The 18,437-nt window shown below is 37.9% G+C and overlaps 1 protein-coding gene across 1 annotated transcript; it reads left to right on the top strand.

Annotated features, from left to right (window-relative positions):
* The first annotated feature begins 6,365 nt into the window (after positions 1 to 6,365).
* On the top strand, positions 6,366 to 17,450 carry LOC140755649 (trehalose transporter 1-like protein). The gene is made up of 3 exons (XM_073090951.1): positions 6,366 to 6,464; positions 14,836 to 14,971; positions 16,132 to 17,450. Exons 1-3 carry the CDS (start codon positions 6,441 to 6,443, stop codon positions 17,403 to 17,405), a joined length of 1,434 nt encoding a protein of 477 aa, XP_072947052.1. The 5' UTR covers positions 6,366 to 6,440; the 3' UTR covers positions 17,406 to 17,450.
* The last annotated feature ends 987 nt before the right edge of the window (positions 17,451 to 18,437 follow it).

Below are 18,437 nucleotides of genomic sequence, written 5' to 3' on the forward strand. Positions count from 1 at the left end.
AGCGTTCGCTTCAAAATTGACGGATTTTCAAACCAACTTTCAATCCCTATTTTACTCCTTTAGGTGTAGATTTTCTATAAACACAAATATAGATATTTCCTGTTGTTATAAAGATTTTTTCTTATTTATATTTCTATTCAAAATACAATCATAGTGTTGATAACGATTATATCATCGACCTGCGTAAAAACTATTATTATTATATATATTGCAGAGAGGTCGAAACGACCCCACATGCTATTTTAGTGTTTAATTGATTGTGTGTTTAAGGTTATCTTGGTGTCCATGTTATTAAATTAAAGATTACTTACGAGGAAAAAATATTTTATAATGTAGGTATACCTAATATTTTTGGAAAACATCACAGAAATGATGATAATTAATTTTATCATCAATATTCTCAGCTTAGTCTTCGGTAGCAACGCATCTGTGGTCTCAGATAGCAATTTAGTCTTATCTAGGGTTACAGATAAGCGAAGTTACTTACCACCAGGTGGATTGCATGCTCATGTGGTACGAAGGTAGAATCCTCTGTGATTCAACTCCGGCGGCACCACCACCACACCTATTTCTATTATAACAGCAGTGTAGCGCTGCTGTGTTCTGGTTTGAAGTGTGCTAAGGGAGACCTTATTACCTTAAATTACCCAGGTGTATAAACTTAGTCCTCAGGAGCAGCGTCGCATCTGTGGCCGACCTCAGGTAGGAATATCTAATCCTACCTGGGATTGATTACAGATGTCTATGGGCGGCAGTAGCCACTTACCAACAGGTGGACTGCATGCTCGTCTGCTACATCGATCTGATAAATAATTGGCCAGGTGCGAGTCGATCGCAAACGGAGGGTTCAGTACCAAAGAGTATAGTGTTCAGTACCACCAAGTTTTCATTTATTTTTTATTTCTAATATTTGTTATCATAGCAACTATAGAAGTAAAATTATGTGACATTGTGAAAAATCTCTACCTATTAAGGTTCAATAGTGGAATCGAAAAACACCGAAAAAAAAACAATGTGAGCCGTCACGGGACGCCTGGCAGATATGAAACATCGACATTATTTTGTAAAAGTAATTTGCAGAAAAGAACATATTGTGATAGGAACTAAATATGTCATAATGATAAAATATTACGATTTTTGCGCATGGCGACGCGTCGCCACACCGTACACACTACTGCATATAGACTGTATATATATACCATCGTATAGCGTGGCGACGCGTCGCCAGAAATCGGTTTTACGTGCGGCTATAGATGTTTCACATCAATAAATAATAGTTACTTGCTGTTGTCTATACTAATATTATAAAGACGAAAACTTTGTTTGTTTGGTTGTAACGAATAGGCTCAAAAACTACAGGACCGATTTTAAAAATTCTTTCACCATTCGAAAGCTACATTATCTACGAGTAACATAGGCTATATTATATATGAAATATATTTGATAAATATTTTTTTGAGGTGGTACAAAGTTTGCCGGGTCTGCTAGTTACTTATGGTGAACCCTATTTATTTAATGTTTTTTTTATTTGTTGTGTTAACAGCTTATATACATACTGAATCTTATGTATACAGGGTGAATTTTTCAAACGGGCCTTCAGGGCCAAATCCGAAACTATAAGGATTAGCTAAAAATGCTGAAAGGAGTTACGAGGCCGATTTTGATAAAAATTAAAACTGCATCTTTACTTTTTTAAAATAACTTTTTCCCTAGCCGGGAATCGAACGAGTTCATTTTGAAAAAAAATACACCCTCTATATTATTCCACTATCTGATAGTGTTGCTTATAAAGATCAAAATCTGGGAAGTAATGATAAATGACAAACTAAAGGAAAAGCCTCAATTTTAAGAAAATACATATTTTTTCATATTAATTTGGCAGTTAACTTCCCGCCATTCATCAATTTAAACATTTCGCGTATTAACATTTTTTTTGGCTCAATGTTTCAAATCATTCGGGACGGACGTTTTGTTCTCCAAGAATTTATATTTTTATGTCCGACTTCGTTAAGGTGATTTTTAGGACCATTATAATAAATTTAACTTGCTATGGGCGGAGTTCGTTTAATACAGATGTAACGTTGACAATTTGCGATAATGATTCTTTCGATTTTAGACTAAAATTATCGCGGAATTGAGACTTTTTTTTATGTAACGGGTACTCACGATATGCGTTTTTTATTGCCGATATTTCGACCCAGTTGCATGGATCGTGGTCACGGCGAAACTGAACTCCTCAGTTTCGCGTTGAGTACCCGTTACATAATAAAATGATTCTTTCGAGTCAAATCCAAGGGATCACTAAACTAAGAGATATAGAAAATCATATTTAACATTAAAACGAAGTTGTAAACAACAAACAATAAGAATTTACTATTTAATCAGTTATCTATTTTTATTAAAAAATAAATCCTAAAAACGGCGGTAACTTATTTGCCAAACTATTACATTCTCATACTAAGCCGTATGTCATAACATCGAATAATTAGTTGATTAACCAACAAATTCTTCAATGGTATGACTTATGTATGTTTCTAGAAAATATACATAAATCATTAATTATGTATAATCCTTAAGAATTAGTATGCCAATGTATGGAAAAAAAAGTATTTTCTGCAAAATTTTCCTTTTCCTTTAATTTGTCACATAACATTACTTCCCAGAATTTGATCCTTATAAGCGACACTATCAGATAGAGGAATAATATAGAGGGTGTAATTTTTTTCAAAATGAACTCGTTCGATTCCCGGCTAAGGAAAAAGATATTTTAAGAAACGAATGATGCAATTTTAGTTTTTACCAAAATCGGCCTCGTAACTCCTTTCAGCATTTTTCGCTAATCCTTATAGTTACGGATTTGGCCTTGAAGGCCCGTTTGAAAAATTCACCCTGTATATTATGATTCAAAAGGCAGCGCCAAGAGGCGTAGTAATAGGGTTCCGTTTTTACCCTTTATGTACGGAACCATAATAATAGTTATATTGTCAGTACTTTAATTAATTATATTTATTTGCATCCATTAATTGTTTGAGTACAAATTAAGAATACAAATATTTAATGACCTCAAAATGTTATCATGAATACTAGCTGACCCGGCAAACGTTGTGTTGCCATATAAATAAAAAAATGTTAAGGGTGAACAACTCCTATCACTTAGGGGTATGAAAACTAGGTAGTAGCCGATTCTCAGACCTACTGAATGTGCATATAAAATCTGGTGAAAATCGGTAAAGCCGGTAAAGAGTACGGTAACTAACATTGTGACACGAGAATTTAAATATAACTCAAAGGTGACTGACTGACATAGTGATCTATCAACGCACAGCCTAAACGACTGGACGGATCGGGCTGAAATTTGGCATGCAGGTAGATGTTATGACGTAGGCAACCGCTAAGAAAGGATTTTGATCTATTCTACTCCCAAGGGGATAAAATAGGGGATGAAATTATTACTTCGTAACGCGAGCGAAGCCGCGGGCAAAAGCTCGTTAGAAAACAAATTGGCCATGAGCAAGTCGAATGCTAAGAGTTACGCTGTTTGTCCACCAACCACGATACCGAGCCGATACCGATAATTAATGACGGCGCCGAAGTAGCGTACATCGAGCACCGTCATCCAATAGTAAATGTATGTGTACGCTACTTCGGCACCATCATTAATTATCGGTATCGGCTCGGTGACGGTGCAGTGGACAAACAGCGTTAGGGTTAAGCAAATTTTTATTTATTTTTCGTATTTGTTATCATAGCATTTATTTTCAAGATTTTTTTTTGGTAATTGTTGTTATAGCGGCCACCGTACACATACTCTGTAAAAATATCAAGTGTCTATCTATTACGGTTCAGGAGATAGTCCTGTGACAGACGGACAGACAGCGGCTTAGTAATAGGGTTCCGTTTTTACCCTTTGGTAAACATCTGTAATCGATCCCAGATAGGATTAGATTACCACCTGAGGTCGATCACAGATGCATCGCTACCCTGAGACCTACGCTGGACGCCTCGGAACAGTATTTCTCCCTTCAAACCAGAACACAGCAGCGCTACACTGCTGTTATAACAGAAATAGGTGTGGCGGTGGTGCCGGAGTCGAGCCACAAAGGGTTCTACCACCTTCAAAGGTATACCTACTCGGAAGTAGGCTTTGTACATTGATATGGATTATTGTATGATTTTTTTTATAATATAAGAGTAGCAGACGAGCATGCAGTCCACCTGATGGTAAGTGGCTACTGCCGCCCATGGACATCTGTAATCAATCCCAGATAGGATTAGATATTCTTACCTGAGGTCGGCCACAGATTGCCGCTACTCCTGGGGACTAAGCTGGAACGCCTCGGAAAAGTCTGTCTCCCTTACTCACCCTTCAAACCGGAACACAGCAGCGCCTAACACTGCTATTATTAGTTAGAAATAGGTGTGGCGGTGGTGCCGCCGGAGTCGAACCATAAAGGGTTCTACCACCTTTAAAAAACATGTAAAATTTAATTTACGAATAAACTATGCGTAAAACTGTGTGTAATAAAGATAATATTTGAATAATTAATCAAGCATGAGGGAAAATCATAGCGAGAGTTCCGTACCAAATTTTTATTCTTTTCAAATCAAATGAAATATTTATTTTGAATTAACAAAATAGGTTCTTTATGTCACTTTTTGAATGTCAATACAACTACCACTACTTCACAAGTTTCGGTATGGAGAAGCGGCGAAAGAAACTACATAAAACACATCTTTTTTTAGTACTTGATTTTAATAATAATAATAATCATTTATTTCAGACAATATAAACAAAGATACAAAAGTATAATTGAATACAGAGGTCCATATCATATATACCTTACAGAGTAACATACATACTAATATATACTTATAACTAAATCACGTATTTGTGGCGACGTGAGACGCGGGTCTGGTGACTGCCGGGGGTCCGCTCCGTCCACGGAATTTCCGGAACACAACTCCTTTCGGCCACAGCTCCTCCTTCAGGAAGGTCGACAATTGCTCGGTTGGGACGCGTACAACAAATGAACTAAAGTTCACTGCGTTACGCGCTTTCAGCTTCTCGACCACCAGTCGGGTTTTGGTGTTGATCGCCAAGTACTCCACTACGTCAGACGGCTTCGAGTTGTTTTCAAGCCGCGAGATATACACAAGCGTTATGGGAACAGCAGGACGTAGTACATGTAGTTTTTGGTAATCAGCGAAATTAAAACAAAGCATTTTAAACTACTGTTGCTGCCTGTGTTTGCTTGTACTTTTAACTTTAAATGATACTATGAATACTTATAAAACTTAATAAAAGTTAGCTTAATACAATGCGACAACCAAACAGAACAAAACGATAATAACTTACTTATTATAAAGGTTGTATAAAATACATTTAAATTACTTAATCAAAAACCTTTAAAATTTAATTTAGTTGCTATGTATGAGTAGAACAGAAATATGTGTTAAGAAGTTAAAATTTGATGATTTGACTGATGGACAAACGGTCATACAGACGGGCAGATTGAAGGACAGGCAGACGAACAGACGGACGGGCAAATAGAAGGATAGAAAGATGGACAGACAGTCGGACAGACGGACTAACGGATAGACAATCGGACAGACAGACAGACAGAAGGACAGGCAGACAGACTGATGAACAAACAGATAGACAGACGTCAGACAGACCGGTAGATAGGAGAACAGGCAGATGGACAGACGGCATTCTGTCTTGTAAAGCCGCCTAGATACTAATGATGTTATAGAAAAAATAAAGCTCCGGTGTAGAGCTGAGCAGTATAGTATATTAGTTTGTAATTAGTTAGTCTTAGAATAGTATTAAGTTAGTTACAATAAAGACTTTATTCAATCAACACACCTCTTCAATATAGCGAACGGACGGACTGATAGATGGACAGACAGACGGACAGACTGATAAATTGACAGACAAAAAGACGGACATACAGATATGCGGATAGAGTGACAGTCGGACAGACGGACTAATGGATAAACAATCGGACAGACAGACGGACAGACGGTCTTATTGATGTGAAACATCTATAGTCGCACGTAAAACCGATTTCTGGCGTGGCGACGCATGCCGTGGCGACACGCCGCCACGCTATGGGATGGTATATATAGTCTATATGCAGTAGTGTGTACGGTGTGGCGACGCGTCGCCATGCGCAATCGAATTCAATAAATAGTCATCGTTATCTGGAAAAAAATCGTAATATTTTATTTTATCATTATGACATATTTAGTTCCTATCACAATATGTTCTTTTCTGCATATTACTTTTACAAAATAATGTCGATGTTTCACATCTGCCAGGCGTCCCGTGACGGCTCACATTTTTTTATTATGTCGGTTTCCTTCGCTTACGGAACTCTAAATCAACATGCGCTTTCTTCTATAACTTCATTAGTATCTAGGCGTCAGTACAAGACAGAATGCTTCAGCCACGCTTCAGGCAGGTAGGATTAATTATAATAAAAGAATAATTAAAATAAAAAAGGTGATAAGGTAATTGTTTAACGAATTTTTTTTTCTGTGTTCTACTAGTTTTGAACTTGTTTTTTTATCTGTTTTATTTGGACAGGATGGAGTATAAGTATTTTTTCATGTTTTCGAATAAAATATTACATATAATATAGTTATATTATATGTAATATTTTATTCGTTGCTTTAATGAAGAAATATACCAAATATTTTTTGTAAGAGTAATGCATAAAATAAATTTAATTCTGTGTTAAATAATATTCTACTTTATTTTTCGTTTTTTTTTTTTATTCTGATTTCGATTCATACATAAATTAAAATTAATTAGCATAAATATATAGTACTTATTAGTAATTGTTATTTTTTTAATTATTTTTTACCAAAGCCTTTGAATAATTTGTTCCAGTTATTACGAGTACTTATTTCCTTATCATTTTTTTTTATAGATATAAAAATATATTTTTTTTTAAATTTTACTTTCATACTTAAATTCAAATAATAAATGCTCAATGAGTATAATTTAAAATAGTTTATTTTTTTATACGTAGATACGGAAGAATTTTTAGATATTATTTTTTACGTCTGTATTTTTGTAGTATACGTTATTTATTAAGTAATGACGTCATTAATACAAGTGAACCGTAAAACCATAATTGTTTTATCAGCTGCAATGAAACTGCAAAAAAAATGTTTTTCCTAGACTGTCGAAGTTACTTATTATATTTTGTCGATTCTTTTTTATATTATAGGAGAAGTAGACGAGCATACAGTCCACCTGATAGTAAGTGGCTACTGCCGCCCATGGACATCTGTAATAAACCCCAGGTAGGATTAGATATTCCCACCTGAGGTCGGCCACAGATGCGCCGCTACCCCTGAGGACTAAGCTGGAACGCCTCGGAAAAGTATGTCTCCCTTACCACACCATTAAAAACGGAACACAGCAGCGCTCAACAATGCTATTATTAGGCAGAAATAGGTGTGGCGGTGGTGCCGCCGGAGTCGATCCACAAAGGGTTCTACCACCTTGATAATTAAAGTTGACAAAATCGACAATTCAACAGCACCACCGCCACACCTATTTCTGCCATAACAGCAGTGTTAAGCGCTGCTGTGTTCTGGTTTGAAGTGTGGCAAGGGGGACATTTTCCGAGGCGTTCCAGCTTAGTCCTCAGGGGTAGCGACGCATCTGTGGCCGACCTCAGGTAGGAATATCTAATCCTATCTGGGGTTGATTACAGATGTCCATGGGCGGCAGTAGCCACTTACCATCAGGTGGACTGCATGCTCTTCTGCTACTCCTATATTATAAAAATGTAGTAATTATTTAAAAAATCATACGTTGAAAATACATTCACAGTCATCATCATCAACAACCCATCACTGTCCCACTGCTGGGCACGGGTCTCCTCTCAGAATGAGAAGGATTAGGCCATAGTCCACCGCGCTGGCCAAGTGCGTTGGACTATTGGTAGACTTCACATACCTTTGAAAACCTTTTTAAGATTTGTTAAGTTGCAGGTTTCCTCACGATGTTTTCCTTCACCGTTTAAGCAAGTGACAATTAATTTCTAATACGCACATAACTTTGAAAAATCAGAGATGCGTGCCTGGGATTTGAACCTCGGACTCCTCGATCAAGAGGCCGAGTTTCTTAACTACTAGGCTGTCAACTTTTTATATGTACAGGTGTTTTATGTAAATATGAAATCAAATAATCTTTCGCATCATAATATATCCTCTTTTTAAGGTTTCGCATCCGATGGATAAAAAGTGTAAAAACGGAACCCTATTACCAAGCCTCCGCTGTCTGTCCGTCTGTCACAGGACTATCTCCTGAACCGTAATAGATAGACACTTGAAACTTTTATAAAGTAGGTATGAATAGTGGCCGCTATAACAACAAATACAAAAAAATAAGAAAGAGTTAAAAAAAATAAATGGGGGGTCACCATACCAGCAAGCGTTATTTTTTCGAAAATTTTTCATATAGATATTCATCCATTTCTAGGATGAAATATCGATTTACTGAATCCAATGTACTAAAAATCTAGCTCGACTTGGCGGAGGCACTGCCGTGCCTCCAGATTAAAATAGGTGATATTTTTTTGGTTCAAAAGATCGATTCTTCTCGATCGATCTCAGATGCGTTTGTGTGTGTGTGTGTGTGTGTGTGTCTGTATATGTGTGTGTAAATCACTCTCTACAAAGCCTCAGGGCCACACCTCAACTAACAAATGAGTCCTTTGTGCAAATTAATTACTTCTTTGTCTTCTGTACATACATTGCAGTGAAGAAAAGGATAGTTTACAAAATTAATCTCTTTGTCTATAAACGACCTCTTTCAATTTAGTTTCAAAGAAGAACTCTTATAATTAACATGGTTTTCTTTTTTTATAAGAACGCTTCGTATGCCACACCTGTTTTTTGTTAACGAGGGGGAAAACTTCAAAAAACTTCAAACTTCAAAGTACCCGAGGTTGTGGTACCATTGCTGGGTTATGTGGGAATTTTACCGCACTAACCCCCCGGTGGCCGTCCTCGGCGTTTGGTGGAGAACTCCGGGATCTCTAACGGAACACAACCGGAGTCCTCCTAACGCGATGCCCTTATAGGGCTGTGTCCTGGGGGAGCAAAGTCATTTACGCTCCTCTCACATCCCCTGGTGATTACAGTGATATGCGACTACACAAACAGCTGTCCTTCCCGGGTTCGCTTGCTGGACGGTATGAGCTCCCATTCTTGCCGCCCGCAACCCCGGAAGCCTCTTTTAGTCGCCTCTCACGACAGGCAGGGGATATCGTAGCCCTATTCTGGTCCCGGAACTACAGTCCCTGTAACAAACAACCCCGGGATGGACGGTGGTATGTGTGGTCGCATACCGTCGTGAACACCAGATGGTGTGGTGAGTTTCAAGCTCACCTGGGCGGAGCCCGACGGGGCAATGCGCCAAGTGGATCCGGTTGCGTTCCGTTGGAGATATCGGAGTCCTCTACGCAGCTCAGAGGACGGCCACCGGGTTTTAGTGCGGTAAGAATCCCACATAACCTCGAGCCGCTCTCACGTCATAGGGTACCTTTTGAAGGCTTACCCTTCGTTAAAAAAAAGGGACAACGTAGCCACACCTATTTCTGTTATAACAGCAGTGTAGCGCTGCTGTGTTCTGGTTTGAAGGGTGTGGTAAGGGAGACATACTTTTCCGAGGTGTGACTTAGTTCTCAGGAATAACACCACATAGACCAGAAGACATCGCTAAACTGCTGTTATAACAGAAATAAGTGTAATGATGTTGTATTCAAAGTCGAACCCCTTAGGTACTATTATATTTAAAAAAAGTAGAGGATTCTACTACATCTATATGTATAAAACGAGCTTTTGCCCGCGGCTTCGCTCGCGTTACGAAGTAATATTTTCATCCCCTATTTTATACCCTTGGGTGTAGAATTGCCGAAGTAGCATACATACATTTACTATTGGATGACGGTGCTCGGGTGACGGATGTTCGGTGGACAAGCTGCTATAGCAAATGTATGTACGCTACTTCGGCGCCGTCATTAATTAATTATCGGTATCGGCTCGGTGTCGGTGGTTGGTGGACAAACAGCGTAACTCTTAGCATTCGACTTGCACTTGGCCAATTTGTTAAGTCTCTCAGGTATACAGGTTTCCTCATGATGTGTTCCTTCACAGTTAAACCAAGTGACAATTATTTTCTAACGAGCTTTTGCCCGCGGCTTCGCTCGCGTTACGAAGTAATAATTTCATCCCCTATTTTATACCCTTGGGGGTAGAATTGATCAAAATCCTTTCTTAGCGGATGTCTACGTCATTACATCCACCTGCATGCCAAATTTCAGCCCGATCCGTCCAGTGGTTTGGGCTGTGCGTTGATAGATCACTATGTCAGTCAGTCACCTTTGAGTTATATATATTTAGATAAGCGTTTGTCTGTATGTCCTTTATAGAATCATAAGCTATATTAGATCTAGTGATGATCTTTAGCAAAGTTGTGCATGAGCCTACAAGGGTTTCTGTGGTACGACCAATTTGCGACAGATGGCGCCACTGTCATTCCAATGAAGGTACAAATATTCCGTTATATGTATGTCATGTTATTTTTTTAAAACGCGGGCGAAGCCGCGGTACTACTCGAACTACATAGTTTAAATATAAAAGACAATTTAATTGTGTATAATCCAGTATTCTTTATCTATATCTATGTTTTAATGTAGAATGTTAATTATATTCTTATCTGTCACGAAATTGTACATCATTAAAGTTAGTTAACAACGTAGATTTTGTAATGTTTTTTTCAAACTCGAATTCAAACTCATTTATTCAAAATTGATTCATATAGATATCATTTATTTATTTATACAAAATTTGTTTCATTGGTTCATATAGTTTTTTGTGGTTTGACTCTACTATGAAGTACGGCACTACCGTCACACCTGTTTCTGTTATAAATATAGATCTCATTTATACAAAAATTGTTTCATTGGTTCATATAGTTTTTTGTGGTTCGACTCCGGTTGCACTACCGTCAGACCTGTTTCTGTTACAACAGCAGTGTTAAGCGCTGCTGTGTTCTGGTTTGAAGGGTGTGGTGAGGGAGACATACTTACTTAATCGATGCTTTTCAGCTTAGGGCTCGTACACAAAACTGCGATGCGACGTCGCATCGCAAAAATCTGCGAGCGCCCTCGACGTATCGCAAGAACTTGCGAATTAATTCGCATCGCACATTTCTGCGATGTTTCGTCACACTTGTTGACGCCATTTTTAGTGCGTTCTGAGACAGCGTGTGGGAAAAACGTACAGACCTGTATTTATTGGGTGGGAAGGCTTACTTTAATGTAAAAAATGACAAAGTACTCCGTTGACTTTTTTATATTACTGGTTGAGGAGCGCCCTGTTCTTTGGGAAACTAAATATAAAAAAAAAAAGGGTGTGTGTGTCAGCTACGACGCACGATTGGAGTTTACTCCTTACGAATGATAATTATGATATATATCGAATAGAAAAAAGGGTAGGTAAATGAACGCATCTGCTAAAATGATAAGAGAAACAAACATATATCTGTAATTATTCGGATTATTTATATTACTTCAATAATGCGTATTACATAAAGTATGTTACAAAATAATATAAAATAGCGCCATCTAGTGGCAAGTTTTATAAATTGTAAGTTTGCAAGTTTATCAATCTATGTATTTTGGTTCCAAATATTATAATGGTAACTTAATATAATTGTTTATATTAAAGTAAATTTTAATATAATATAATTATTTATATTTAAAACAATGTTAAACGTTTTATAACTTAAAACTTAATAATTATAATTTCTTTGCCATCTATAAAATATCCTTGTTGCAATTTACGGATGAAATTTATATGAGACTCAATAAACATGTTATTATATGTAATTTGGATTGTTTCTGAATGTTTTATAATTCTAGAATTCATTTAAAACGTATTGCTAATTTTATATAACTTATTTTGAACATAATTCATTAGCAATAATTCTGTAATAAATATTAAATAATACTGTTTTGATTTTGCCCGTTTATCGTTGATAGATGGTGCTGATCAATAATGCATCCATTTTTATAAGTTAAATTAATATATCAGTAACTTACAAAAGCCTCTTTATGTTAAAAACTTATTTTGCTAATATTATATCTTATTCAATTGCTTACTGATTTTATATGTTACTCTTCTTTAAAAACGTTCATAAAAGATTGTTAATCATATTATGGCGCCAATGTTCATATTTTTCACAGTGTTTATAAATGATCAAACCTATAACTTAATTTATGCAAAAATGTAAACAAATTAGTTAATGACGTTTTAATGTTTTATATATTGCTAATTATTTTTATTGTAATAATTACTTTCATATGGGATTTGAACTTACTGTATTTTAAATTAATAAAAGCACTCTTGATTCATATTTTGGTTTCCGTTACGCCTCAACTTTTCGTGTTACACTTGATTTTACTCCTCATAAAATTTCCGTACCGGGCCTTATAACTCAAATCGTTTCTTAAGGAGTAAACTCCAATAAACTCCAATAAATGATATATGATAAATGGATAAACCCAAAATTTTCTTTGTTACTCTTTCCTGTATCTCCTAAGCAATAACAAAAGTGCACACTTCTTTTTACTATCCATGTCACGACCTAATTTTCAAAATACGTTCCGTACGGTTGACGGTTGTCGAAAGAATGGTCACCCTGGGAGACGCTATGCCGCACGATATCGCATCGCAGCAATTCGTGTGGCAATTTTCAGCGTTGCGAATTCGCATCGCGTCACGTCGCAGTTTTGTGTATGAGCCCTTAGTCCTCAGGGGTAGCATTGCATCTGTGGAACTACAGGTATGACGCTAATCTTCTGGGGTTGATTTTTTTTTATATTTATATCTAAACGATGAGGCAGACGGGCTACCTGATGGAAAGCAGTCACCGACACCTATGGTCATTTGCAACACCAGAGGAGTCGCCAATTCGTCGCCGATTTTGAAGGAGTGCTCTTTTTAAACCTTTTTTAAGACCTCCATGTCATAGCCTCTCGATCAAGGGGTCCGAGGTTCAAATCCCAGGCACGCATCTCAAATTTTTCAAAGTTATGTGCGTATTAGAAATTAATTATCACTAGCTAAACGGTGAAGGAAAACATCGTGAGGAAACCTGCAACCTGAGAGACTTATATTAAAAAAGAAATCTTAAAGGTATATGAAGTCTACAAATACGCATTTGTCCAGTGCGGTGGACTATGGCCGAATCCTTCTCATCCTGAGAGGAGACCCGTGCCCAGCAGTGGACAATAATGGGTTGATGATGATGATGGACGGCAGTAGCTTACCATCAGATGGACTGCATTCTCCTTACTTCTATACTAAAAATGACGCTATTAAAATGTTAATTAGAGTTATTAAGATAACAATATCAACTAAACAAACGTTGCAACAATGTTGCAAGAGATAAAATTGCAGTTTGCAAATATTTAAGCCTAATATTTGACAGGCGTAGGAATTTAATTTACATATAGTAAAATAAATATGTAACACTTTTGTAGGTATATTTATTTCTAGAATTGGGCCACGGTATCCCCTGTCTGTCGTAAGAGGCTACTAAAAGGGGGCTTCCGGGGTTGCGGGCGGCAAGAGTGGGAGCTCGAACCGTCCAGCAAGCGACTCCAGGAAGGACGGCGGTATGTGCGGTCGCATACCGTCGTAAACACGTGGTGTGGGAGGAGCAAAAACTGCTCCCAAACCCCCAGGGTAGAGCTCGATCGGGGCAACGCGCTTGGAGGGCTCCGGTTGTGTTCCGTCGGAGATCCCGGAGTTCTCCAACAAGCGCAGAGGACGGCCACCGGGGGGGTTTTAGTGCGGTAAAAATCCCACATAACCCGGCGTCGTTCCTACGTCGTCGGTTACCTTTTGAAGGTCCCCCCTCGAGAAAAAAAGGTATATTTACTTAGCAAATAATAGGCCTAGTAGTCCTAGAACCATGGTTTATAGAGTTCTGTACCAAAATGTAAAAATGGAAAGCTATTACTAAGCCTCCGCTGTCTGTCTGTCTGTCACAGGGCTCTATCTTCTGAACCGTAATAGATAGACACTTGAAATTTTCACAGAGTATGTATAAAGGTGGCTGCTATGTCCCACTGCTGGGCACGGGTCTCCTCTCAGAATGAGGATTAGGCCATAGTCCACCGCGCTGGACATGTACGTATTGGTAGAGTCCACATACATATTGCTGCAAAATAACAAATACTAAAAATAAAAATATCAAAATGGAGTGAATGGAGAAAAATCACGCCTATTTCTGTCTAATAACAGCAGTGTTAAGCGCTGCTGTTCTGATTTGAAGGGTGTGGTAAGACACTCACTCATCCTAGGAGTTCTAATTTAGTCCTCAGGGGTAGCGCATCTGTGACCACACGTATGACTTTTATCTTCTGTTGAGTTGATTACAGATGTCCATGTCCATACGCTTCAAACCAGAACACAGCAGCGCTTAACACTGCTGTTATAACAGAAATACGTGTGGCGGTGGTGCCGCCGGAGTCGAACCACAAAGTCTACCATCTTTAAATCCTCTGTTCTTTGTTTAGAAATTAATTATCACTTGCTTAAACGGTGAAGGAAAACATCGTGAGGAAACCTGCATACCTGAGAGATTTATAAAAAATCTTAAAGGTATGTGAAGTCTACCAATACGCACTTGACCAGCGCGGTGGACTATGGCCTAATCCTTCTCATTCTGAGAGGAGACCCGTGCCCAGCAGTGGGACAGTAATGGGTTGATGATGATGATGATGATGTTCTTTGTTTCAGGCTATCGTGCTGTTTGGTCTACTCTGCTGCAGCATCTCAAATGGCTATATTTTCGGACAAATGTCTGGGATGCTTGCAGCATTGCATGCACATGATGATGGAATCAACTTGACCAATGATGATATCTCTTGGATTGGTAAGTTGAGACATTAAAGGAACTCTCTGTGGTTCGACTCTGGCGGCACCGCCACACCTATTTCTGTCATAACAGCAGTGTTGAACGCTGTGTTCTGGTTTGAAGTGTGGTAAGAGACATACTTTTCCGAGGCGTTCCAGCTATGTTCTGAGGGGTAGCAACGTAATGTTGCAAACCTCAGGGAGGAATCCAATCTGGGGTTGATTACAGATGTTCATGGACGACAGTAGCCACTTACCATCAAGACTGCATGTTCGTCTTCTACTTCAATATTATAAAAAAACTAGCATACCCGGCAAACGTTGTGTTGCCATATAAATAAAAAAATGTTAAGGGTGAACAACCTTTATCACTCAGGGCTATGAAAAATAGATAGTAGCCGATTCTAAAACTATTTTTTACTTTGTAGTGACATAGAAGTCATTGTTTTTCGTTAATCTTATATATAAAATTCTATTGTCACTGTGTTGGTTATAGTACTCCTCCGAAACGGCTTTACCGATTTTCACCAAATTTTATATGCATATTCAGTAGGTCTGAGAATCCGCTACTATCTATTTTTCATACCCTCAAATGATAAGGGTTGTTCACCCTTAATTTTTTTTTATTTATATGGCAACACAACGTTTGCCGGGTCAGCTAGTACATATATATTACATAGCCATAATAAACCATACATACATGTAAAGTGTACTCCAAATGAAAGAAGATGAAAATATCGTTGACTACCCGCGTGGCGTCACCATATCGGTCTGCGCAGGGTCCTGGGTTCGATCCTAGGCCATTGAGATATCTAACTATCTAACGACTCCGGCGGCACCACTGCCACACCTATTTCTGTTATAACAGCAGTGTTAAGCGCTGTTTTCTGGTTGTAGGATATGGTAATACTTTTCCGAGACGTACCAGCTTAGTCCTCAGCTTAGGGATAGCGTATCTGTGGCCAAAAACCGGTAAGAATCCAATCTTATTTGGAGTTGATCACAGACGTTCATGGGCGGCAGTAGCCACTTATCAGCAGGTGGACTGAATATTCGTCTGCTACTCCTATTTTATAAAAAAAAATACTTGTCATCTCCTAAAATATATAAAAAAGTCCTTTCAAACCAGAACACACAAACACGAGTTCTCAGATAACCATATTTTTATCGTATTTTCAGCATCTTCGATGAACATCACCAGTGTCTGTGGTTTTGCTGTCGCTGCCATCATCACAGAAAGCATCGGCAGAAGGAAATCTTTCACTGTTTTCTCTCTACCCATTATCATTAATTGGATCATGCTGTATTACGCGGAAGAAATGATTGTCTTCATGATCTCAAGGATATTTGTAGGAGTTTGTTTCGGTGGTGTTCTGTCCATGTATATCATATCTACACCTGAGTACACTTCCCCAAATATTAGAGGAGTTTTCTTAAACATGATGACGTCAGTTGGACCAGGAGTTGGGACAGCGTTGGGACATATTTTCGGGATTGTATACCATTGGAGAACGGTAGCGTTAATTGGGATTGTACCGACTGCGCTAGGAGCAATCTTACCAATGTTCTGGGAAGAAAGTCCGTCCTGGTTAGCTTCGAAAGGAAGGTTTGAAGAATGTAATAAGGCATTCAAGAGGTTACACGGTAACAGAGCGACAGCTGAAATGGAACTACAAATCCTGACAGAAGTTGAACGATGCAAGATGCAGAAGATAAAAGAAAATGACTCAACAGCTTACTTTTTGAAGAAACTTATGATGGCGTGGAAGAAGAAGTATTTCTGGAATATTCTTCTGCTCAGCTGCGTTATCAATGTCTATATTGCTGCAGCAGGGAAGCTTTTATACAGTACGTTAGCTATTACAATGTTAGAAGAAATAACTGGGAGTAAAAACATATTAATGTTTACATTACTTGTAGACGGCTTTGTCATTTTGGGCACAATTTTATCACTGGTCCTGATCAAGAAAATGAAGATGAGGACTCTGTTATTCTCGACTGGGATTACAGCGAATATATTGTTAGTGCTTCTAAGTGGTTGTATGTACTTCCATCCAGAGAAAGGAGGCTACTACGCCTGGATTAACTGTGGGATTCTGGCATTATACTTTATTGTAGTCAATGCAGGACCATACCCAGTTTTAGAAGCATTTATAGGAGAAATATTTCCTTTAGAATTCAAGGGGTACTTTTTCTTCCTATCAGGAATAGTTTTGAGTTTTCTGCTATTTTTGAGTATTAAGCTAGCGGATGATTTGTTTAGGGTCTTAGGGTATCATGGGGTGTTTTTGTTGAATGCGGGGATCATGACGTTATGTCTTATCTATGTGTGGGTGCGTCTACCAGAGACTAAAGGAAGGACGATGCAAGAAATCGAATTGTACTTCAAAAATGACACGTTTGAGGAAGTGGAGAAAGTGCTTAATGGAGAACAAATTAAAGTATTAATATAGCTTTTGCGTTTGTTTTCTTTTTTTACATACAGGGTGAATTTTTCAAATAGGCCTGATGGCCTATTTGAAAAATGCTCTATCTTATAGTTTTAATAATAGTATTCTATAGAGGATGTATTTTGTTTTCAAAATAAACTCGTTCATACATAGGATAAGGCAGACCGACCTGATGGGAAGCAGTCACCGTCGCCTATGGACATTTGCAACACCAATGTATCGTCAGTTTTGAAGGAGAGCTCCTTTTGCACATTTTTTTGAGGAGCCTGTCTAATGCTACATTCTAAATGTGTATGTCAAATTTAGTTCTCTATTTGTGTAAGCTTATACAAATAAATGCAGTTTACTTAACGAATACCGTAAGCAATGGTAGCCTAGTTGTTAAGAAACTCGGCCTCTTATTCGAGGGATTCAGTGTTTAAATATCAGACTTTTCAAGTCATGTAAGTTATGTATAATTAGTAATAATTACTTTATGGACCCATGCCCAGCAGTGGGACAGGCATGGTTGACGGCGATTTTACGAATAAAAAAAGAAAATAGATAGAAAATTACGTTTCTTGCGAGCGCGTAAGAGATGGTCTTCAACCGTAATGGAACGATCTCCAGCGCTCCTTTCGGCAACCTTCGGCTTTCTTCGGCAATATTCGCCTCTCTTTGGTAATCTTCGGCTCTAGCAACGTGCAACGGTTTTTGAACTACAATATTGATTTTACTGTCAATAAATATTGCCAAGGACATGCAAAGTTGAGACATTTTAATAACAACATGTTGTGAAATAAAACCATTTGTTTAAATATTACAATACGTAATGGCAATGTACATTGAAATATTTTTGTTGTTATTACAGTTTGAAAAGTAAAATAGAAAGATACTTCATTTCGCCTTGAAATTGAATGAAGTGACAAAATGCTGCCTTGTCAGTTATTTTATGATTTCTTGAAAAATAAAAACAAAATTTTAGAGAAAATTTATTTTGTTGTTAGGAGTGATATATCTTTGTATTTTACTCATCTAAGATTACACGTTTTATTT

The sequence above is a fragment of the Epargyreus clarus genome, unplaced genomic scaffold (genome assembly GCF_041222505.1).
Source record: "Epargyreus clarus isolate Ecla_fem2 unplaced genomic scaffold, WU_Ecla_fem_2.2 ptg000033l, whole genome shotgun sequence".
In the NCBI taxonomy this organism is placed as follows: Eukaryota; Metazoa; Arthropoda; class Insecta; order Lepidoptera; family Hesperiidae; genus Epargyreus; species Epargyreus clarus.

Bases quoted from the DNA above. Each gene is read 5' to 3' on its own strand.
- LOC140755649 (XM_073090951.1), top strand. From the start codon at position 6,441: ATGCTTCAGCCACGCTTCAGGCAG. The intron at 6,465-14,835 runs GTAGGATTAATT...TCTTTGTTTCAG, and splicing joins TTCAGCCACGCTTCAGGCAG to GCTATCGTGCTGTTTGGTCT. The intron at 14,972-16,131 runs GTAAGTTGAGAC...TCGTATTTTCAG, and splicing joins TGATGATATCTCTTGGATTG to CATCTTCGATGAACATCACC.